Genomic DNA, 23,244 nt, shown 5'->3' with positions numbered 1-23,244 from the left:
GAGCTGTCTGCCAGCACCTTGGCACTGACCCCGTCGGCTGGGTGTACTGCTGTCACTCGGCGCCAGGCCCGGATGGAGAACGGGGAGGGTCAGACCCCCCAACCCGGCCTGGCCTTCTGCCTCTCCCCTCGCTCCCTCTCTGCACCAATCCCTGTTGACTCTGCCTTCTCAGCCCCCACCCACCCACCCACCCCCAGATCCCAGGTCCCCCAACCCGGAGGAGCCCTCACCAACATCCCTGCCCGGCTCAGCTCCTGCAGCCTACAGGCCGTCCCGTCGAGGCCTAGGGCCTCAGGACACCACTTCCCTGCCTGCCCGGCCAGGCCCCTTCCCGGCCTTGGCCCTGGCCACGGGTCCGGGGCTCCCACAACCCCGGCACCTCACGGGCTTCCCCCCAAGCCCCGATGGGGTCCCTTCTCTCCCGCTCTGACAGCTCGGTCCTCTGCCACACTCCCCTGGCCACCAGCCCCCTCCCCTGCCTCTCGCCCCACCCCCACTGCCCCGCCAGCGCCCGGTACTCACTCTCCTAGTCCCCTCCCCTTTCTCCGGGACCCTGTCAGGCGGCCGCGTGCTCCGGCAGGGGACTTGTCCCAAGTTGGCTGGAATGGAGGTTCGCTCCCAGGCTTCATTCGGTGGCGAGGGAGCTGAAGAGATTCCATCCAGGGAAAAAGCTGGTCTCAGGACCCCAAGTGACCTCCCTTCCTTGAGCCCGAGACTCTATCCCTTCTCTAGCTGCCTGGCCCTCCTCACCCCCCCTCCCCAAGTAACCCCGCCCAGCAGGCCCTGCCCAAGCTGCTGCCACCGACCCACAGGCCCCGGGTCCGCACCCCACACTGGCGGCAGGGCTGTCCTGACAGCGGGGACGGCCAGTTGGTTCCCTTCAGGGGCACGCGCCTCCCCCTGCACCCACCCCTGTAACCCGAGCCGCTTCAGCGCCTCCCCGCGCAGCCCCACTGGGCCCTAGGCCCCGACAGCGAGTCCGCAGGCGCCATGGGCCTCGGGGCCTGCGTGTCCTCGGCGGCGTCGGGGGCCCGAGCCCAGGCTGGCCGGCTGGGAGCTGTGCTGGGTGCCTTGTGCCTGCTGCCCGTGCTCATGATGCTGGCCCGGCTGGGGGCCCCCTCGGCCCGGCTGGCAGCCAGCGCAGTGCAGGTGAGAGCAGGGTGGGACTGGGCAGAAGGGTGGGCGGCCCGAGGGTCCAAGGGCCTGCGTGTTGGGGGAGGGGGGAAGCGGGGGCGGGGGTTGGCTGGGTGGGGGATGGCAGCATCAGGCCTCCAGCCCCGCCCACTCCGACCTGGCCTGTGGTTAGTAACCTTTTTCATTCTGGCTGTAAAAGTAACACTGACCAGCGTAGAAAACCCAAAAACACACAGAGCCCAAAGGAGGGAATTTCAGCACTCCCTGAACCACGAACCCCACCCCGTTTCCTTTAGTCTTTTTTCCGAGTGTTTTCAGACACAAGTCTGGTCCCGACTGCCTCCCCACGAGCCCTTGCTTTCTTTGAAGGGAGATCTCGCCGCACCCAATCCCGCGGGTGTCCTCGCTACCCCGGGACCTGGTCCTCTGCCCCTCCAGGCGCCCCGCAGACGCCGCTACACGCTGACCCCCGCCAGGCTGCGCTGGGACCACTTCAACCTCACCTACAGGTGTGACCGTGGGCCACGATGTGGAGGGGAGCGTGCCGCAGCCTGGCCGCCACCCCTGACCTTAACCCCCACCCCAGGATTCTCTCCTTCCCACGGAACCTGCTGAGCCCCAGTGAGACCCGGCGGGGCCTGGCCACCGCCTTCCGCATGTGGAGCGACGTGTCCCCCTTCAGCTTCCGAGAGGTGGCCCCCGAGCAGCCCAGTGACCTCCGCATAGGTGGGCACCGTGCCCCTGCCCCCGCCCAGCCCCGCGGCCCCCTCTCAGCCCCTGTGCTCCCCCAGGCTTCTACCCCGTCAACCACACGGACTGCCTGGTCTCTGCCCTGCACCACTGCTTTGACGGCCCGACAGGCGAGCTGGCCCACGCCTTCTTCCCCCCGCACGGGGGCATCCACTTCGATGACAGCGAATACTGGGTCCTGGGCCCCACGCGCTACAGCTGGAAGAAAGGTGATGGCCTGGCCTCCTGTGGGGCCCTCTGCGCCACGGTGGGCACAGCAGGAGGGCTTTGGGGGTGGTGGCTATGATTTGGGGTCAAGTAAGCAGGAAGGGGGAGGCTGGGAAGAGGCCATAGGCCTGGGTTCCAGGAGCCCTGAAACCCCCCTGCCCCCCCTCCCCCCTGCTGCTGGAGACAGAACCGGAGCTACATTCCTGGGGGCCGAGCTCACTGCCTCTGCTGGCCTGGAACGTTCTTATCTTCCCATGGCTGTGCCGAGTGAGGGAGGCTCCGTGGCCGCACCGCAGCAGATGTGGCCACGGCAAGCAAGGCTGGCGGGCAGAACGGGGAGGGCTGGGCCAGGGTCCGAGGGCCTGACCCTCGGGACCTGCAGGCGTTTGGCTCACCGACCTGGTGCACGTGGCGGCCCACGAGATCGGCCACGCGCTGGGCCTGATGCACTCGCAGCACGGCCGGGCTCTCATGCACCTCAACGCCACGCTGCGTGGCTGGAAGACGCTGTCGCAGGACGAGCTGTGGGGGCTGCACCGACTCTACGGTGAGTGCCGTGGGTGGGCGGGCTGGCGGGTGGCGTGCCGGGCCGGCCCTGAGGACAGGTTGCCCTCTCGCAGGCTGCCTGGACCGACTGTTTGTGTGCACATCCTGGGCACGGAGGGGGTTCTGTGACACCCGCCGGAGACTTATGAAGAGGCTCTGTCCCAGCAGCTGTGACTTCTGCTACGGTGAGGCCGGTGAGGCAGGGTCCCCGGTGCCAGCTCGGGTCTGGCGGGGGGGCGGGGCACTGATGTGGCCCTCCCTCCCTGACTCCGGAGCAGAGTTTCCCTTCCCCACGGTGGCTGCCACTGCACCGCCACCCAGGACCAAGACCAGGCTGGTGCCCGAGGGCCGGAACGTGACCTTCCGCTGCGGCCAGAAGATCCTCCACAAGAAAGGCAAAGTGTAGTGAGTGGCCCTGCGTCCCCGTGACCCCCCGAGGGTGGGTGGCGGGTGCTCGGGACCCTGCCCAGCCTCCCCACCCTCCCCGCAGCTGGTACAAGGACCAGGAGCCCCTGGAATTCTCCTACCCTGGCTACCTGGCGCTGGGCGAGGCGCATCTGAGCATCATCGCCAACGCCATCAACGAGGGCACGTACACGTGCGTGGTGCGCCGGCGGCAGCGGGTGCTCAGCACCTACTCCTGGCGGGTCCGCGTGCGGGGCTGAGCGCCCGCGGGGCCAAGACGGCCGATAAAGCACTTTCTCTCTCAAGTCTGTGCACCCTTTCTTGGGAGGGAGGGCGAACAGCCTTGGGTCCTGCGGGGTGGGGCCATCCAGCCTGTGCTCAGCTGGATGTGGGGAGCCTGGGGCCCGGACGCCCCAACTTCCCCACAGGCCAAGGCCAAGGAAGGCTTCTTCCAGCTGGTCCTGGAGAAGTGGGGAAAAGGGACCCCCACACGTGAGCAGCATCGCTGGGGACATAGGCTGAGCTGGTGGAGCCCGGGGTCCCTGGCTGTGTCTCGGGGTCACTCAGGGATGGGGAGGCAGGAAGGCTGGGAAGGGCCGGACCACTGTGCCCGTGAGGCCTCCAGTGGGAGCGAAAGGACCGACGTAGCAAAGCTTCCCCCCAAGAATATCTTACTGCGTCTTAAAACATGTTAACCTTGGTACAAAACCGGTCTCACTGTGGCCAAGAACTCGCATGCCGGCTCTGGGGGGCCTGGGGCTGTGGATGCCCTGAGGGTAGGAAGGTGCAAAGGAGCCTGAAGATTAAATAGAAAAATCCCCCCCACAGCTCCATTCCAGGGCCAGTGTCCTAACAGTGCAGTCCCCAGTGGTCACCGTGCTGACCTTGTGTGTTGGGGGACACGTGTCCGCCCACACTGGCCACCTATAGATGCCCCCCTCTTCGCAGGGCGAGTCTGACACATCCGAAAAAATACGGCCTTTCCTTCCACAACAAGGAAAACGTGATTTAATTCTACAAATTTACAAGCCAAGATAAAAATGAAATGTTGGAAAAGCGAACGAGACGGGCAGTCTGAGACGTGAGGTCAAGATCCGCGGCCACGACGGCCTCCAGCGGCTGTGCTCAGTCAGGGCCAGGCCTCGGTCTGGACCCACATGCTGCCTCTGGCGCCTGCCCTGGTCCCGACTGAGCCTTGCTGGTCGGTACCCGCAGGGCTGGCACGGGCTCTGCGCCGAACCTCAGAACTTGAGGCTGAAGCCGGGCCCCGCGGCCGAGGCCCCCTGGTTTGTGGTGGTGAGGTGGAAGCCTGTCTCCTTCAGGTCGTCGTCGCCCTGGGGAGCAAGCGTCACCGGGGGGCTTCGGCTGGGCTGGCCCCACCTTTGGGGGGGACCCCCACAGCCTCCCCCCCGCGGCCCTGTCCTCACCAGCTGGCTATAGCCCAGGCCGCCCTCGGGGGGCCGTGGGCTTGTGCCGCGCTTCACTCTCTGCTGCTCACTCTTGGCGGGCCACGTGGGGAACATCGAGGGGTCAATGGGGAGGGGGGTCTCTCGGAAATACTCGTGCTTCAGGCCGTCCTCCGCACTGACCCTCCGCCCGGGGAAGTAGGTCAGGAACCTAGGAAAACAAGAGCACTTGGCAGCCACGTGGGGGTGGGGTGGGGTGGGGGAGGGGGAGGCCCAGGGCCGGAGGGGCACAGCCTGCAGGTTCACACACTTGTTCATGAGGTCAAAGCCCTGGTCTGAGAGCAGGGCCCCGAAGCGTTTGCGAAGATTATTATAGGGGTACTCAGTGAAGGTCATCTTCTTGACCGCAGGGAGGTCATTGTAGCCAGGCCAGATTTTCTCACTGGGGGTCCCTAGGTCCTGAGAGAGAAAGAGAGAGAGAGAGAGAGTTTTGGAACGGCCACGGCCTGCAGGGAAGGGTCTGGTACAGGTGTCTGCACGTGGCTGGCAGGGCGAGAGCACAGACCCACCTTAAACACTTTGTTGATCTGGTCGATCTCCGACTTCCCGGGGAACAGCGGCTTCTGGGTCAGCAGCTCCCCAAAGATGCAGCCCACCGACCACATGTCCACAGCCGTGGAGTACTCCTGGGGGGCCAGGGGCACGCTCAGGAGGCTGGGGGAGGGCAGCGCGCGCAGGCTGGCCGCCCCCCGCACTCACCTTGGCGCCGAGCAGCAGCTCTGGGGCGCGGTACCACAGGGTCACGACGACCGGGGTGTAGGCCTTCAGGGGGGACCCGTACTCCCTCGCCAGCCCGAAATCCCCCACCTGCGAGGACAGAGGCGGGCTGTGGGCAGGCCCCTGAGGCCCAGGTGCCAGGCCCCGGTGGGGCGGGCCCCGGGGGCTCACCTTGAGGATGCCGGCGTGGCTGAGCAGCAGGTTGGACGTCTTGAGGTCTCGGTGCAAGATCCAGTTGTCGTGCAGATGTTTGACACCGCGCAGCAACTGGATCATCAGGGTCTTCACCTCCCCTACAGGGCAGCGCCTCGGGTCAGCTCCCCGCCTCGGCGGCAAGCGGGATTCTCAGGGTGCGCTTCTCCCGGGAATGCTCTCAGCTTGGCACGGCCCTCGCGCACGCACGCACGCACACGCACGCGCACGCACAGAGACCGCACGTGTGCGCGCGCGCACACACTCGGATACACGGCGCGGTGGGGTCAGTGCTCCTTCCGCCCCAGGGACACGCTGCCTGCACCCTGGGCAGCCCGAGGGCCGCGTGTTCCGTGTGGGGGACACCAGTCAGAGGGCCCTGTCTGTGGGAGTACATCGGGGCTGTGGGAGACCCTCCCCGCACGGCCCCCGCGGTGCCTGCAGGCCCACCTGGCAAGAAAGGCTGCTTCATGGTCTCCATCAGACTCTTGAGGTCATGCTCCACGTAGTTCATCACGATGTAGATCTTGTCCATGTTGCTGCCCACGACGATCTCCTAGCAAACAGGAGCGGGTCCGTGGGTGCCGTGCTCACCTCCAGGTCCCGCGACTAACTGCTGGCTCCCGGGGCACAGACAGTGGGGACAGCAGGTACCTATAGGTGTGACGACCCTAAGGGGGCCGACATTTTGGGAGGCTAGTGCTCAATTTTTGCACAACACTGGAGCACAGGAATCACAGGGTCCCCTCGGGGCACAGGCCCGGGCTGCCTCACCCTAACGGTGACAATGTTGGGGTGCTGTGCCTTGAGGATGGTGTTGATCTCCCTCAGGGATGTGATTGGAAAGCCCTCCTTCTCCTTCTCCATCTTTAGCCGCTTCAGAGCCACAATTTCATCTGAAAACAGTTCGAAGATGGGCTGAGAAAGCACACATTTCGTTGGGACTCAGGGAGCGTTTCTTATTTGGCACTGGGAAGCCTTGTTGTAAGTGGGAAGCCCCGTGTTACATCAGCACCAAGAAAACAAGCCCAAACCTGTGGCCCAACAGACGCACGAGGCAGATTTCCATGCTAACTTTTGTCCAAACAGCTAAGGAGAATTTTCCTATTTATCTCTATATCCCTACTGTGATTTGCCAGGAGACACAGCAAACCTCAACATCCCAGGACAGACACAATCACCGGGGTCTGAGGCTCTCAGGTGGCTTCCCTGACCTTCCAAGACCCAGCTGCAGGCGCTGGGGAAGCTGCCAGTCTGCGGCTCACACACCTGCTCAGGTGCTATCGCTCAAAGCACACGACACACTCCGTCCCAGAACGGAGGCACCTGCTGTCACAAGTAAGCGGCAGAGCCTCACGGTCCGACTGACCTCGGGCCTCCACAGGTACCAAGGAGTCCACTGCTCAGGGGCCCATGAGTCACTAGCTGGTGCTGGCCAGGTAAAGCGAGGCCACAGCCGGGCACCCGGGGAGACGAGACTCCTAGGAGAGTAGGAACTGTGCGTTCAAGGACCTTGACACCGAGGGTGCCGAGGGCCAGGATGGCCTGGGCTCGATCTCAGTCCCTGCGAGCTGGCTGTGGCCCGGGCAGGACACCCGGCCTCCCTCCTAGAGCCCAGCCCGCACGTGGGTCCAAGAGGCTGCGGACAGCAAACCCTCCGGGCCGGGCTCGAGATGGCGCAACGGGTACACCCACGGACAATGCTCTTCAGCACAAGTCCCTTCCTGCACAGGGACGGGCTCTCTGTGCCATCTGGTTCCTGCCCGTCTCCCCTTCTCCCTTTGGGGGACCACTCGGCACCGCACCCACCTGTTTTCTTGTCCTTTGCTCTGTACACCACCCCATACGTGCCTTCTTCAATCCTGTTGAGGCACTGGAACTCCTCCACGCTCCGACAGCCCTGGAAGGAAGCCTGCCGTGAGGACCCAGCGGCCACGGCCGCACACACACCCGAATCAGGCCAGTGCAGCAAACCCTGCCCAGGGGTCTCCAGAGGGCGCCAAATGTATCTGGTGGCGGAGCCAGGAGCAGCCCTCTTCTCTGGTTTCTTCGGTGACCACGGGCTCCTCAATTACGGAATAAAACTAATGTGGAAAAGAGCTGGTCCTGGACGCATCCCTCTGAGCCAGGCCTGGCCTGTCTGCCCGGCGCTAAGATAACACTGAGGACAGGAGCGCCCCCTGCACCACACCACCAAGGCCCTGGCACCTTCCCTCACTGCATACGTGACCCCGGTGACCCACACCCCGGGGACCCAGCTCCTGCTCTCAGCCACCATCCTGTTCGTAATCAGCAGAACCAACCCCGGCATGGGGAGGACGCCTGACCTGCAGGGCAGGGAGGTACTTGGGCAGCTCCTGTTTGAGTTCAATGGGTGACAAGGCGGGAGAGTCGGGCACGAAGTCCCCTTCGGTCAAGGCGCTGCTCTGTGGAGTGCCCTCACCGGCTTCTTCCTCCCCTTCCTCACTGTCTCCGGAGTCTCGGTCAAATCGGGACTCTGGAACTTCAAAAGTTAAACCCAATTATGGAACCAAAATAAGCAACCGTCATCACCCCTCTCCTGTTCTGGGGTGGGGGTGGGGGGACACCGAGTGCACGCAAGAGCCACACGAGAATGACCCCAGGATGCTGTGCACAGGCGTGTGTCCCACCGTCCTGGACAGAGGGCACTGGGGTCTGGGGGCTTGCCAGCTCAGCCACATGCACTGTGAGCCCCTGGCCGGAGACCGAGCTCAAAGGCGGCACACCCAGAGCTCCCGTCAGGCCTTGAGGGCAAGGCCTTGCTGGCGTCTACAGAATGGTGATGGGCCTGTGGTTGGACCTGAGCTAAGAGGCCGGGCCCCGGCTGGTGCTTCCCAGCCACCTGCAGTGTCTAAGCCACGGTGACGCTCACGAGGACGCTCGGTCAGGACTGTCCCCAGTAAGGGACGCTGGCCCCTCACGGTCGCAAGTGGCCGGGGGGGGGGGGGGGAGTGGGGGTGGTGGTGCTCAGGGAACCGGGTCTCTCAGTGACTCAGCTGCCTGTGTCTCTGGGGTGGGGTGACCCCGGAGGAAGCCCGAGGTGCCAGCTCTACAAAGGGCCACAGCACGCAGGAAAAGACCAAGCCCCGGGGATGCCTCTCACCAACGAGGACGTGGTTCTCATTCTCGCGCTCCCCATCCTCACTCATTTCGTCTTCGCTCACTTCCTCTGCAAGAGACAGCAGGCGTCTGCTCAGATCTGCGGGGCTGCTGGCCCTGCGCTGACTTGGGGTCTGCCTCTTTCTAGGGCTCTTCAGACCCTCCGCCAGCACAAGCGAGGGTCTGCTTTAGCTAACAGAGAGCAAGAACCGCCGTAAACGATCAGTTCTGGGGTCTCACGTGGAGTCCCAGGTAGCAAGGCACCGTCCACTTGGAGACATTTTCAAACCGAGACTTCCCGTGACCTCTGCGGTCTGTGGAGTCCAGCAAACTAAACCGTCGCGCCCGGCGCCCTCCTCACCAGCCGACTGTCCAGACGCGTCCTCGGAGTTGCTCCCTGTCTCCTCTTCCTCCTCCTCCTCCTCCTCCTCCGATTCTTCACTGCTGCTGCCCTCCTCTTCCTCCTCCTCCTCCTCCTCCTCCTCCTCCTCTTCCTCCTCCTCCGAGCCCGACCCTGATTCCGCTTCAGAAGAAAACGGCCGGGAGTGACCGCAGGCAGGCACCGCAGGCAGCGGTGACCTCACGGCGGCGGGGCCCGCACTCACCCGACGAGGACTCGGCTGAGCTGGTTTTGCGCTCGCTGTCGCTGACGTCTTGCAGGTCGGACAGCAGGTCTCGCTCTTCCACCTTCTCTTCTTTCACTTGTGACACAGACCATCAAAAGTGAACGCGTTTACCATCAATGAGATCACGCGGTATCTTCCACACAGAGATAAGCTGCAGTGTGTAGGATAAACCCTCATCCACACTCAGCTGGAAAACAGCTCTCAAAGACCCGTAACAAAGGTTTCCGCTGAGAAAGACAAACGTGCTCCGCACAAATGCTAAAGTCCTGCCAGGTGACACGGAAGTACTTTAGCATACCGTATCGTCGTGCAAAAAATAGTTTTTGCCCGTAAAAAACTGTCAGCAAAGAACCGCGCCACGCTGGCCCCCAGGCAGGCGCCGCGGGCCCTCACCTGGTTTCCGGCCGTCTGTCAGCTCAAACCGCTCTCGCGGCGGCCGCAGCGGACTGCGACTCCAGTGGCTCGCTTTGACCTTGTCGCCATAGTCCTCCCTCATGGTCCGGTGATGTGCAGACACTGGGGCACAGAACACAGCAGGAGGCAGCGCTGGCGGCAGCCTCTCTCTGGCAGGGCCCCACCTCGCTCAGAGGTGGTCCTCACCCGCACCCCTGCTGATGACAACCCACTACCCCTGCTGACAGCTCTGTGGCCACAGAGGCGTGGAAGCCGAGAGACGTCCCGGAGGACCCACGTAGGCCTTCCAGACTCTCTACTGCCGGAAAAGAAGGGGCCACGACCCACCTCTCCAAGCCTGTGCCTAAACAGCAGCGGGCGGCAGCCCGTGTGTTGCCCTGACGGCTGTCCAGCACCAGGCCCGGGTGCGCCCCGGCCGCACACCCTCACCTCAGGCCTGAAGCGACCACTGCCTTCTTTGGCAAGGAGCTACGCGGTCAGGCTCAACTCCCGAGCCCCACGGCCTGTTCCCCCTTCACTCAGCCATGGTCCAGAGCACCTCACCCCTCAGTGTCATTTGTGCAGCTCTGGGCTCACCCATGGGAACAACACCCCAACCACAGGGTGCGCCCACGCGCACCTTCCCTTCGGGCCTCGCGCTCCTTGCGCCGCTCCTCGGCGCGCCGCTCCCGTTCCTTCTGTTCCCGCTGTTCCTTTTGCTGTTCACGCATCTTTCGTTCTCGCTCCCGCTTCCTCTCCAGCTGCTCAAGGCGGTCCCTGCAACAAGCACAGGCCAACTCTCTCTCTGCAAACACGAAGTTTTCTTTTCCACCCCAAGTGTTTTTTGCTCAAATTTAGAAACTGCCCACTTAGATTGTTCAAACCATAATGGGCTTTTTATTTTTTTTTAACGTTTATTTTATTTTTGAGACAGAGAGAGACAGAGCATGAACGCGGGAGGGTCAGAGAGTGGGAGACACAGAATCTGAAACAGGCTCCAGGCTCTGAGCGGTCAGCACAGAGCCCGACGCGGGGCTCGAACTCATGGACCACGAGATCATGACCCCAGCTGAAGTCGGACGCTTAACCGACTGAGCCACCCAGGCGCCCCATAATGGGCTTTTTAAAAGTAGAACATATACTCGCACACAGCCCAACAGCCGCAACAGAATGTAGCAGAGTACTGGCACGATCGGATATTGCCAATGAGGGATGAGTCCATTGGTTCCAGAAGGCTTCTGTTTCGCAGTCCTACCGAATGTGGATGGCGGTACAATTTAAATCCACCGTTATCACTAAGTTTTCAGGGGCACTGAGGGGTGGAAGAGCCCACCTGGGGAAGGTGGAGAGAAGGACCTAGACTTGGGCCTGAGGCCCTGTCCCACCCTCCTCACTAGATCCTATGGTAGACGGATGCCCAGCCGGGCCCGGTGGGGAGCTAAGCGGGTACGAGTGTGGTATACAAGGGGCAGCGGGGAAAGTTGCTTCATGGAGGGGACAAGACTCATCTGAAGTGCAGGAACTATTAGCGACCACGGTGTGCATGGCTGATGCACCACAAAGTGGCCAGATGGTAAAAACTGATGAGCAGCGGTTAGTTTTCAAATCCCGATAGAATCAGAATTAAGTCCAAATCTAACCAGAAGAGCTATGACCAAAAAAACCAAAACAAAACCAGAAAAGAGCACGGACAAGGGTGAAAGTGGAACAGGGCCTGTGGGATGGTCGCTGGTACCGTGCCAGCTTTGGGGCCCATCAGAGGTCACCGCTGTGGAAGGCGTGGATTCTAGGAACTATTCTGTAAATGCTAGAAGTCCAAACTATTACAAGATAAAAGTTGTAAGTGAACATATAAAATCCAACCACTGAGGGGCACCTGGGTGGCTCGGTCGGTTAAGCATCCGACTCTTTCAGCTCAGATCGTGGTCTCGGGATTTGTGAGTGTGAACCCTGACGGTGCAGAGCCTGCTTGGGATTCTCTCTCCCTCTCTCTGCCCCTCCCCTGCTCATACCTCTGTCTCTCTCAAAATAAAAACTTAAAAAAAATAAATCCAACCAGTGAATTCAGTTTTTCGTAAATTTACAAAATTGTCCAACTATCACCATAAGCCCGTTTTAAAACATTCCTATCTCGTGCCCATCCGTGGTCAGCTCCTGGCCATTGTCCCCCATCTGCTTCCTGTCAGAGCAGGACTCTCGGGACATTTCTTCTGCTTCTTTCTCCTGCTCTTGGGGTAGCAGCTCAAGTTGCTGACTTGACAACTTCCTTTTCTGGTATCAGTGCTTAAAACAGCTCATTCTGGGCCCAGCTTTTTGTGCACCCCTACCTTTTGGCACGTTGCTTTTGTTTTCCCTCAATTCAAAATATTTTCTATTTTTCCTTTGAATTTCTTCTTTGGGCCACAGGTTAATCAGAAACGGAAGAGCTTTGCGGCGTGGCAGTATCCTAGCCAACGAGGTTTATCTGAGGTGCGATTATTGCCGTATGAAAACTTTTCTCAGAAATGGGTGGTTGGATTTCCCAACATTTTAAGGATTTCCCCAGGTTTCTTTCTGTTGATTTCCACTTTCTTTTGTGGAAAGACGGCATACTTTGTACTACTGCAACTATCTTATGTGTGACACTTGTCGTATGGCCCACATACGATATGCTCGAAATGAGCGTGTCTTCTGTGGCTGTGGGTGGAGTCCTGCACGCAAGCTCAGTCAGATTGAGCTGGTGCAGGGTATTTTCCAAATTTTTTATATCCTCGTTTCCTCTCGTTCTATTAACAACTAGAGTGGGGTACCGAAACTTCCAACTATAATTGAGGAACTGCCTATTTCTTCTTTCAACTGTCAGGTTATTGCAGCCCAGATTTCTGGACTCTGCCGTCAGACTCATACACGTTTACCGCGGTCACGTGTTCCCGACGTATGTCCCTTCCTGTGGTTGTGAAGCCCGGTCTCGGTGCTGGCCTCACGTCCGGCCTGGCGCTGAGCCACTTGCGCACTGTGGCTGCTGTGTACGTGCTGCACCTTCTTCCATGTGTTTAATTTCATGCTTTTTTGTTTTCCGAACATATACAAAATCCCTTTTATTTTGCTCATTTGGAAATCACTCTATGTTTATTTCTGGTACACTTAATTCATTCAAAGCTGAACATTTCTAAGGACTAAATCATTTGAGTGTTATATAATTATGTGGTATAAAATGCGCATATAGACCAGTGCATAGAATGTGCTTTTAAAAAATTGTACTCAGAAAGATACCGATTACTGTACATACTGACAAGTAGCTGTATTTAAAAATGAACGTCTGGGGCACCTGGGTGGCTCAGTTTGGCTAAACCTCTGACTTCAGCTCAGGTCATGATCTCATGGTTTGTGAGTTTGAGCCCCGCGTTGGGCTCTGTGCCGACGGCTCAGAGCCTGGAGCCTGCTCCGGATCCCGGGTCTCCTTCTCTCTCTGCCCCTTCCCTGCTCACGCTCAGTCTCTATCTCTCAAAAATGAATAAACATTAAAAAATAAAATTAAAAATGAACTTTTGCCCAGGCTGGCACCATGTTTCAATGGTCTCCCCTTGGCCTCCAACCCAAAGGAGTGTGGTTTCCAGACATAATGTAACCGATACTTTTATATGAAATCAACGGAAAGTCTTTGGTGTTCAAATAAGTACCGTAAAAAGAAAAACCTCTCATCAAGTATATTTTCTCAGCTTGGCTTAATGCCAGAGAAATCAGAAAATCGTAAAGACTGGACAAAACAAGCCCAGGTTACCATCAAGGTCTACTGGAACCTTGCAGGTGAGAGCAAAAAGAGTTTCAACCGCCATGTTTTCCACTCTGCTAGGACTGTGCTAGATTATTCCAGGATGCTAATTCAACACTGAGGACCTGCGAGGGTAGGAGAAGAACGGGGGAGGCGGGAGAATGAATGGAGACTTAGGAAAAAAAATAGGGTGGTTCGGGAACTGGGAGAATTGAAAAATCACACCTTTCAGTCTCCACATTTCTGCTTTTTGTTCAGTATATGAGCAGAAACCATCTGGAAGGAAGGAAGATTATGACTATCTGTAAACTGACAGAGAAATGCTTATGATAACAAGTGGTGATGTATGCAGTTCTTGGCTGTTCACATCAGCAACGGATGAGGAAAACTAGAAATTCTTGATATGTTTGTCTCAAGAGGTAGTGACGTGGCTACGGGCAGCACGAATTCAAGCTGAAGTTCAGGGCAGGTGCTGCCAGGAGTTTACACTGCAGAAAAGTAAAACTGCTTTGGATTCAGCCTCGTCCCCCCGGCTTCTCTTCCAGGATCATCAGGGTCAAGCTATGCTATGACACAAGGCGACAATGTCCATGGGAAAACAGGCTTTGAGCAGGATGCCCCTTTCCCAGTTACAGTCCAGTTCCCGGGTAAAGCTGTCCCAATAAATGACGAAGCCCAACCCAAACCTATTCCAGTACGTCCAGACCTGGTCAGTCATGTAGGTGGGCACGGTGGCTACATTCATCACCAAATGAGGCCCCGCTTTCAATCCGGTGAATTATGTACCCTTCCACAGCAACTGGAACTCGTCAAGTTTGGGGTTTTGTCACAACCCTCTGCACGGAGCTGTTCTTGATTTAGGAAGGACAGGTTTTTCTCTAGAAGGCCTCTCAGTAGGACTTCATGCTCATGACCAAGGGCATGTCTGATGCAGTCAACCAGTGGTCCGTAACAGCAGTTGTTTATAGTGTGCTGACACAGGGGTATAGCTCAGGGGTAGAGCATTTGACTGCACGGTGCACGGACAGCCCTGATTTGCTAGAACTCCATCTGGAATCTGAGAAGGGTCCTGTAGCATAGTATTTGTAACAGACTTGGAGGGTGGAATTTCCTCATGCTCTTGTAGAAACCTCTCCAGTATAATCCGAGCCATTAATGAGGGTGCACAGTCCACCTCATTGGCTAGCTCTTCTCCCCACTCCATTCAGGTACCTGGGGAACCTCTGCCTCAGTGTTCTGGCAGGCGGCACAGACACCAGGCACTGAGCTGTCTCGTCAGTACTGGGCTTTGGTCGGTCAGTACCACGTTGGGCCGGGGACTAGGAGGTGGCACAGGCAAGGGAAAAACACCCTGGGCTCAGCCTTGGTGTCAAGAGCCGAAGGGTGGGCACACAGTGGCACAGCGTGAGCTCCTAGTCTGTTTTGGCTTGCTCCCACACCCTCTTTACCACTAGCTATGCAGACCAGGCTTCACACGGCAGCTCCCCATACGTTTACTTTCGACCTATTTTTGTCCTGGTCTCTAATGTGTTCTCCTTACAGACAACAAAATAGATCAAGCTTTGCTATCAAAGAACCTCTCCTTTGGGTACAGAAACCACTTCACATTTCATGTAATTATGGATTTGGCTGGATTTACTTTCATTGTTGTTCTTGGTTTTTCTTTTATAGGTCTTCCTTTTGGGTCCTGTTTCTCAGTTTTTGATTGTCCGTGTGTGTATGTATATAATGTTTATTTGAGACAGATGGGGGGGGAGGGAGAGGGATAGAGGGGAAGAGTGTGGGGGAGGGGCAGAGAGAGAGAGAGGGGGGTGAGGGAGAGAGAATCCCATGAACCATGAGATCACCACCTGAGCTGAGCTGAAAGCAAGAGTCTGATGCTTAACTGACTGAGCTGTCCAGACGCCCCTCTGTGTTTGGTATAAATAAATATTTGTAGTATATAATCTTAATTCTTGCTTGCACTATTTCGTTAAAGTTATTTTTTTAGAGGTTGTTTCAGTGATGGCAGCATGCATCTTATCAAATTACACTAACTTCATTCCACTGGACATAGGTCTGCTCTGCCACAGCCACAGCCCTCCCTTCTCAACCCTGTGCACTCTACACATGCTATGTATCACACAACAACACGGTATCTTAATAACTACTGTTTTATGCAGTCGTGTCTCGTAGAAGCTGAGAAGACATGAAATGAAACATACATAAGTTATCTTACGTTAACCTACACTTTTACCATTTCTAAAGCTTGTCTTTTCTTCCTGTGAATTCTATACCTTCTGGTGTCATTTCCATTCAACCTGAAGATCTTGAGTGTTTTTTAATTAATTTATTTATTTTTGAGAGAGAGACAGACAGTGAGCGGTGTAAGGCAGAAAAAGAGGGAGACACAGAATGTGAAGCAGGCTCCAGGCTCTGAGCTCTCAGCACAGAGCCCGATGTAGGGCTCGAACTCACGGACCGTGAGATCATGACCTGAGCCAAAGCTGGATGCTTAACCGACTGAGCCACCCAGACGTCTGCCCTTGAGTATTTAAGGCAGGTATTACTAACAATGAATTCCACCGGTTTGTTATGTCTCCTCACTTTTGAACAACAGTTTTGCTGCACAGATTTCCTGGTTGACAGGTTTTCTTTCAGCAGTGTGACTACGCCATTCCACTGCCTTCTGACCTCCGCTGTTTTTCTTTTAATTTTTGTTTTAATGTTTGTTTATTTTTGAGAAAGAGAGAAAGAGAGAGAGAACGAACAAGCAAGGGAGAGGCAGAGAGAGAGGGAGACACAGAATCCAAAGCAGGCTCCAGGCTCCACGCTGTCAGTACTGAGCCCAACAACGCAGGGCTCAAACCCACAGGCCATGAGATCATGACCTGAGTTGAAGTCGAATGCTTAACCGACTGAGCCACCCAGGCGCGCCTGGCCTCCATTGTTTCTAATGAGAAGTCAGCCACCAGTCATACCTTCTATGTAGATTTTTTTTCTCTTGCTGCCTTCAAAATCTATTCTTTGGCTTTCACCAGTTTGACTATGATGTGCCTTTGTATTTACCCTGCTTGGGGTACACTGAACTTCTTGGATAGGCAGATAACTGTTTTCCATCAGATTGGGGAAGATTTCAGCCATTATTTAAAAAGACATCTTTGTGCCGCATCACTCTTCTCTCCTGGTATTGCGAGTTACATGGTGTTGGTGAAACAGGCGCTGTGCCACAGATCTCGGAGGCTCTAGTTCTCTTCCTCTGACTGTCTGTTCTGAAGAAAGCATAATTTCTATTGCTTTGTTTCAAGTTCCTTGATAATCTGGAACACTTGGTTTCTACTGATGCTTGTCTTCCTTAACAGGAAGTCCTACTTTCCTATTTCTTTTACATCTCAAGACGTCCTGTTGAGAATTGGACATTTCAAATAACATACGGTAGCAATTGAGGATTCTCATTTTTCCTCTCACCTGTTGCTGTTTGTTTGGTAACCTGCTCTGCTAACTCTGTCAACTCTGTCTTCCAAAAAGAGTGCGGCCACTGCTGGTTTTTTCCCTTCGTTTCTTTTTGTTTTCAAGCTTGGCTTCCTTGGGATCAACACTGTGTCCGCACAGCTGTGCCGTCAGCCCATCCTAAACGGTCAGCACTGGGCTCGGCAAACACGGGGGTTTCACGTGCTAGCAGCGAACCTGGACACGCAGCTCTGCTCACCCCGTGACCTTTTACCTTAGGAATCAGCTCCCCCCCATACCTCCTCCTCACGAGAACAAAGGCTCTCGTCACACTTTCTTCGGTGCCCGTGTCATTCGGCCTGCTGGGAACGCAGGCACCATCTACCCCTCCTACCTCTCCGTTCTGTGTAGCAGGCCGGTACCAAGCTTTCTCTGGAAACACCTCAATACACAGAGATGGCCCCAGTAGTCACAACTAGCCCGGATGAACAGATCTGGAGCTACACAGATGTCTTCTCCTGGGAATCTGAGCCCACAGAGATGTACTTGGAGACTAATGTCGAAGAGTCTGGTGCCTCAGCTCCAAAGCTATTACAAGGCCTTTGGGATTTCCATTTTGTCTGAAAGAACCACAGTCTATTTCTGCTGTGATCTAGAGAACCCTAAGCAATAGATTTCCTTAGTCTTCCTCGCTTAGACCACCTGGAAGAGACCTCGGTACAGAGCAGGCACTCAAAAAATACTTGCCCAGTGACCAATGAACCGTCCTAGAACAGATTTCTCTTGGGCGCTGTGTGGGAATTTCTACACGCGCCCTGGGCCGAATCTGAGAGGGCCCTCCTCCCCCGTCCCCGGCGTCAGCTGACAGATGAAGATCGTCTCTCCCTGCGCGACCACCACCCTTTCCCTCTCCACTGTTATGTTTTTGGCCCCAAACTGCACTCCTTGTGTCTGAATTCCTTTGTCAGACTTCCGGCTCCCACCAGAAATGCCCCTTCCAACTGGCCCAAATCACACTCTTACACAGGGTCTCAAGCAACTGCTGGAATGGCCTGGCTCCCGAGTACCTCCCCCACCAGCCTTCGCCTGGAGGAAACCGACACACGGATTTCCATTCCCTTCACGATCTTCTCTGAGGAAGACTCACACCCATGTCTGTCTTCAAGATGCAGTAAAGACTTAATCTCTTCAGTCAGCACCACCCCATCCACCCCATGTTTACCGTGCCAGGACCGTGGACTCACAAACCACTTCTGCCCCACATCTCTGTTATACTGCCGGGTTCTCGTGTGTGCACCAAAATGGCGGTCTCCATCGTCGCTCTGATGGGGTGTTGGCTACCAGCAATGCTCAGTTTCCGGCTCCTTCGCAGACTGCACTCACTCACCTCTCCCTCCTGGAATGCTCCCGGGCCATCTCCCTTCTCTTCTGCCTCTCCCACTCTCTGCGAGCCTTGTCTTGCTCCTCCCGGTGTCGCTTCCGGCGCTCGTGTTCTCTCTCTTTTTCCTTTGCCCTAGCATGCTTCCCTAAGAGGAGAGAGAATGTCACGCAAAGGGGCCCAACACCCAAAACTTAATTTAAAAATATTGAAGGGGCGCCTGGGTGGCTCAGTCAGTTAAGTGTCTGACAAGGGAATGATCTCACGGTTCATGAATCTGAACCCCACGTTGGGGTTCTCTGCTGTCAGCGCAGAGCCTGCTTTAGATCCTCTGCCCCCTCTTTCTGCCCCGCCCCTGCTTGTGCGTGCTCTCTCTCAAAAAGTAAGTTAAAAGATTAAAAAAAAAATTTCAGGGGGGGCCTGGGTAGCTCAGTCGGTTAAGCGCCTGACTTCGGCTCAGGTCATGATCTCAACAGTTTGTGAGTTCGAGCCCCGTGTCGGGCTGTGTGCTGACAGCTCAGAGCCTGGAGCCTGCTTCAGATTCTGGGTTTACCTCTCTCTCTGCCCCTCCCCCGCTCACACCCGGTCTCTCTAAAATATAAACATTAAAAAAAAAATTAAAAACTTTTTTTCAAAGAAAATACTCAGTGAAGAAGAAAACATTTAATTAATGACTTCGGAGAAACAATCACTTTATGTTAAAAAAACAAAAGAAAATCCTATGGAAGTAAGCCTCAAAGTGAGAGAAAAAATAATGTGATTGTCACTGAATAGAACTGTAACTTTTGGGACGCCTGGGTGGCTCAGTTGGTTAAGCGTTCGACTTCGGCTCAGGCCATCATCTCGCGGTTTGTGAGTTTGAGCCCCGCATCAGGCTCTGTGCTGACAGCTCAGAGCCTGGAGCCTGTTTCGGATTCTGTGTCTCCCTCTCTCTCCCCCTCCCCCTCCCCCGCTCACGCTCTGTCTCTCTCAAAAATGAATAAACGTTTAAAAAAAAAAAAATGTAACTTTCATCTTCTTTCTGTATTAAGCTATGATTAGACTATAATTGATCCTTAAAAACACAATGTTGAATAATTGACCCCCAGCGCAGTCAGAAATCCATGTATAACCTCTGATTCTCTAAAAATTTTACTAAGAGCTTACTGTTAACATAGCCAATTAACACACACTGTGTGTTTTATGTTGCCTACTATACTCTTGCAACCATGTCAGCTAGAAAAACACCTATTGTTCAAAATGTAAGGAAGGAATGCCTGGGTGGCTCAGTTGGTTAAGCATCCGACTCATGATTTCGGCTCAGGTCACAACCTCCCAGTTTGTGAGACAGAGCCCTGTGTCAGGCTCTGCACTGACAGCATGGAGCCTGCTTGAGATACTCTCTCCCTCTCTCTCTGCCCATCTCATGCTTGCAAGTGTGCTCTCTCAAAATAAGTAAACTTTAAAAAAAACTGCATATAAGTACTCTATATTTGTTGAGTTTAGACAATATTACGTTTATGGGGGGCTCAGTCAGTTAAGCGTCTGACTTCTGCTCAGGTCATGATCTCACGATTTCTGAGTTCAAGCCCCGCGACAGGCTTTATGCTGACAGCTCAGGATTTGGATTCTGTGTCTCCCTCTCTCTGCCCCTCCCCCGCTGATGCTCGATCTCTCCTTCAAAAAACAAACATTAATGGGGCGCCTGGGTGGCTCAGTCGGTTAAGTGTCTGACTTCAGTTCAGGTCATGATGTCACAGTTCGTGAGTTTGAGCCCCACATCAGGCTCTGTACTGACAGCTCACAGCCTGGGGCCTGCTTTGGTTTCTGTGTCTCCTTCTCTCTCTGCCCCTCCCCTCCTTGTGCTCTGTCTCTCTCTCTCTCTAAAATAAATAAATGTTAAAAAAAAATTCAAAAAATATTTAAAAAAAAAAAAAAAGACAATATTACATTTAAGCAAACTAACCCAAAACAATGTAACGAGGGAGAAAAAAAAATACCAGGAAGAAAATGAATTAACTACTCAGAATGATCTAGAAAAACGTATGCTTTTGGCTAAGATTTTACTTTCTCTTCTCTTTCAGTTGTGCTCTGGAGGAGACGGTAGAGTATGACACAGGAAACAGACCATACTTGAGCATGATACAAAGAAAAAAACCAATAAATGCTTCAGTACCCCCTTCTGCTGAATGGCTACGATGCCTACGTTTCTCTTTCCTCTTTTCATCTTTCCTGTGATGAGCCTTTTCTTTCCGAGACATTTGCTGGGGTGGTTTGATAGCCAAAGAATCATCTTCCTCTCCTCTGAAATAAGACACAAAGCATCACGTCAGGTAATGGAAGAGCCATGAGGGTGCCGTGGAGCTTCCTCAGCCCGGAAAAACGCAGCGTTCAGAATACAAACAAAGTTGAATCTAGAATCATTTTAAACCTTAACTATGAAATTGAAGCCAAAACTGCTTATAAATACAGACACAGATGAAAAGGGTAAGCGAAAAATCAATGTGTATATGGAATGAAAATGCCTCTCTGAAGAAACTTCAGGGCACGATGCACACGTTCATCACCATGACCATGGTGATAGTTTCACAAGCGTGTACAAACATGTCAGACTGCACACTTTATACACATATGCAGCTTATCGTTTATACATCAATAAAGCCGTTAAAAAAAGTATCACAATTTTAACAGAACTTGATGACCTCAAAAGGTCACTCAACAACACTTTTCACTGACTATATGACCAAAAAGTTGTGAGAATTCCCAATCTATGTGTCCTTGCACCTTAATTTCTGGTTAGGCTGGCTTTAATGATTTGATGACGGATAATTTGGTGATGATGACGGATACGAGAAGGAAGCAAGTGAGGGGATACCGTGGTGCAGGAAGGGGTGTCAGCGTACACGGGCCTCGCTAGGACCACCGCTGCTTACGGGCCTTGCTCGAGCACACTTCAGCACCCTAGTGTGGCTCATCCGTGCAAGATCTGACACGGTAATTTTACCAGTCACTAAAAGCACACACACACAATCATTTAAGTGCAATTTGTGAATGCGAATTCACTGGGTTGAAGGATAATCGCCAAGAAGGGAATATGCACCCATTCAATCTTCTCGCAAGAGGACTCAGGTGCCAACTGGTACCACACAAAGTCCATCTCAACTGTGAGGTAAACCCAGTCACCGCTTCAAACATTTTCAGAGGAGCCCCGAGGAGGCTCGGCCAGGACCACAGCTGTGCTGCGGGACCCCGCCTGTCTCCGCGGGGAAGCGCATGTGCCGCTGGATGCCCTTCGTCCTCGTGCACCTTGTCCCCACCTGTCTTCCATGGAGTCCTCTCTTCTGTATGGCGAGTTCCTGATCGTTATCTCCATGCGGTGGTCCCTCAGCTCCCCCTCCTCAAGGGAATCCCGCTTGGAATCCCGGTCATCAGACTGAGAAGCAAGGAGAAAGTCATTTCCTCACAGAGAAAAGTCTTGCTAACGATCTCAAACCTTGCCAATGTCCAAAGCCTCACATACGCTTTGAATGGATCAGTGTTACGAGGTACAAGAACCTTCCACCCAAATCGTATGACGTTAAAATCACAACTCGCTAGAACCCAGGGCCTCAGATGAAAAAACTTGAAATCAGCATATTCGACAAGGAACATTAGACTCTATGCCAAGTATGTTAGTTGTTTACATAAGCCAAACTTGAGCCTTACGCCATGTTTTATACGCCAAATACCCTGGGACACCTCGTCCGTGACTCGGCAATAGCTAACAAAGGTCAGCTGCTAGTAAGAGCGGAAACGAGCACTTCTGCCGACGCTCTCGCCAAGGTACCAAACGTTTCTCTGATTACGTTACTGTGCAAACCAACGACCCCGCCGAACACGAGTATTAATCCCAGGGCGACTTCCTACTGCACTAGACATACTTGGAAATGGTGCCACGGACACAGAAGCGGTGACATGAGAAAAATTAGTCCCCCTGCACTAATGGATTCAGGTTCAAAGTACTTTATCTCCACGTGGATCCCGCCATCTACACACAGCTTTAGTATGTTATCGATCTGTCTTCAACGAAAACCGAGTATTTGAACGTTTTTGTTAATTTTTAGAAGAGATTTTGCGCTCACCTGCGACATTTGGAAGTACAAAAGAACTTCACCGAAGAAGCGTTGTTCTAATGGAAAAACGAGGGCAAAGAAATTAAATCTCCTTTAAGAAAACCACTTACTTAAAAAACATGGCTTACGTTTTTTAAGCGTTTTATCTCTGCTTTCTCCTCTTGTTCCTTCCGTCGTTTCTTTTCCTGAAGAATTTCATCTAAAGTTTTCACCTTCCAAGAGTCCTTTTCATCACCCATTTGAGTCGAACCGCTGCAAAGAGAAAGAGCTCGAGCCAGGGCAGGACACACGGCAAGTGGGCTTTGGGGCGCTGCGGCTCGCGTCTTCGCGGACGGGGCGGGCCGGGCTCCGAAGAGCGACCGCCTGGATTCAAATCTCTTTGCCGTCATTCCCGGGCAAGGTCCTTCGCCTCAGTTTACCCTTCGGTCACAGACGAGAACACCCCCCCGCAGAACAACACCGGTGGGGAGGGAGCTCATCCGTGGAAAGCTCGCGGCTCAGTCCCGGAGACCCCACGCCCGGGGGTCGCGGTCACCGGATACGACGCGGCCGGGCCGCCCGGCCCCTCAGCCCCCCGGGCGCGGCCGCTACGAGTCGGGGTTCGGGCCCGCAGGGGCGGGCTCCCGGCGTCTGCGCCCGACGCCGCCTCAACCCCCGGCTCCGCGCGGGGCGAGGCGGAACGAGGAGGCGGCAAGCGACGCCCAGGGTCCGCCCGGATCCGAGCGCTCGCCGCCCGGCCCGGCCCCGCCCTCCGCCACTCACCCCTGCGCCTCCGCCGCCGCCGCCGCCGGTCCCGGAGCCCGAGGAGAAACAGCGCCCGGCGCGCGCCAGCAGCGTCGGCACTTCCTGCGTCGGCGCGGGCTGATGACGCAGGTCGGCGGCGCCCGCCGGCGACTCCGCCCGAGCAGGGAGGGGCCCGGGCGCGCTCACGTCACTTCCGACGCGGGCGCCGCCGCTGCCGGTCCCTCCGAGCGCGGGGCGCGGAGGCCGCCGGTGGTGCCCCGGGGGCGACGGAGGTTCGCCCGGAATTCTAGAAGGG

The 23,244-nt window shown here is 55.3% G+C and overlaps 2 protein-coding genes and 1 pseudogene across 7 annotated transcripts; 1 reads left to right on the top strand and 2 right to left on the bottom strand.

Moving 5' to 3' along the window:
* The first annotated feature begins 669 nt into the window (after positions 1–669).
* MMP23B (matrix metallopeptidase 23B) lies at positions 670–3,336 on the top strand. The gene is made up of 8 exons (XM_049618273.1): positions 670–1,149; positions 1,504–1,643; positions 1,721–1,860; positions 1,926–2,093; positions 2,474–2,638; positions 2,712–2,822; positions 2,916–3,042; positions 3,128–3,336. Exons 1-8 carry the CDS (start codon positions 991–993, stop codon positions 3,300–3,302), a joined length of 1,185 nt encoding a protein of 394 aa, XP_049474230.1. The 5' UTR covers positions 670–990; the 3' UTR covers positions 3,303–3,336.
* A 697-nt stretch (positions 3,337–4,033) lies between these two features.
* LOC125913214 (cyclin-dependent kinase 11B) lies at positions 4,034–23,065 on the bottom strand. 6 transcript variants are annotated; one of them, XM_049618268.1, is made up of 21 exons: positions 22,968–23,065; positions 22,418–22,457; positions 22,215–22,261; positions 21,411–21,526; positions 20,270–20,397; positions 18,124–18,262; positions 10,197–10,333; positions 9,557–9,679; positions 9,143–9,238; positions 8,899–9,060; positions 8,542–8,607; positions 7,745–7,920; positions 7,227–7,317; positions 6,192–6,313; positions 5,868–5,973; positions 5,397–5,518; positions 5,208–5,315; positions 5,018–5,134; positions 4,759–4,907; positions 4,470–4,659; positions 4,034–4,376 (listed from the first exon to the last, which is right to left on the bottom strand). In XM_049618268.1, the coding sequence occupies exons 3-21, from the start codon at positions 22,221–22,223 to the stop codon at positions 4,284–4,286; spliced, it is 2,250 nt and encodes a 749-aa protein (XP_049474225.1). In that variant the 5' UTR covers positions 22,224–22,261; positions 22,418–22,457; positions 22,968–23,065; the 3' UTR covers positions 4,034–4,283. The 6 variants fall into 6 exon arrangements, with proteins under 6 accessions (XP_049474225.1, XP_049474223.1, XP_049474224.1 ...); XM_049618266.1 differs by lacking the exon at positions 22,215–22,261 and having other exon boundaries at positions 22,334–22,457; XM_049618267.1 differs by lacking the exon at positions 22,968–23,065 and having other exon boundaries at positions 22,334–22,919.
* LOC125913219 (CDAN1-interacting nuclease 1-like) lies at positions 10,342–14,626 on the bottom strand (annotated as a pseudogene).
* Positions 23,066–23,244: the final 179 nt, after the last annotated feature.

This window comes from Panthera uncia (assembly GCF_023721935.1).
Source record: "Panthera uncia isolate 11264 chromosome C1 unlocalized genomic scaffold, Puncia_PCG_1.0 HiC_scaffold_4, whole genome shotgun sequence".
Taxonomy (NCBI): Eukaryota; Metazoa; Chordata; class Mammalia; order Carnivora; family Felidae; genus Panthera; species Panthera uncia.
The sequence above is the reverse complement of the archived record's forward strand: the minus strand, read 5'-3'. Positions and strand labels throughout refer to the sequence as shown.

What these genes read in the sequence shown, in the direction of transcription:
- MMP23B (XM_049618273.1), top strand. Translation starts at nt 991, where the DNA reads ATGGGCCTCGGGGCCTGCGTGTCCTCGGCGGCGTCGGGGGCCCGAGCC. An exon ending in CACTTCAACCTCACCTACAG is followed by an intron (nt 1,644 to 1,720) that starts GTGTGACCGTGG and finishes CCCCCACCCCAG; the next exon opens with GATTCTCTCCTTCCCACGGA. An exon ending in CACAAGAAAGGCAAAGTGTA is followed by an intron (nt 3,043 to 3,127) that starts GTGAGTGGCCCT and finishes CCCTCCCCGCAG; the next exon opens with CTGGTACAAGGACCAGGAGC.
- LOC125913214 (XM_049618263.1), bottom strand. Translation starts at nt 22,594, where the DNA reads ATGACGGCAAAGAGATTTGAATCCAGGCGGTCGCTCTTCGGAGCCCGG. An exon ending in CGCGTCTGGACAGTCGGCTG is followed by an intron (nt 8,608 to 8,898) that starts GTGAGGAGGGCG and finishes TGTCTCTTGCAG; the next exon opens with AGGAAGTGAGCGAAGACGAA. An exon ending in AGCAAAGGACAAGAAAACAG is followed by an intron (nt 6,314 to 7,226) that starts GTGGGTGCGGTG and finishes AACTGTTTTCAG; the next exon opens with ATGAAATTGTGGCTCTGAAG.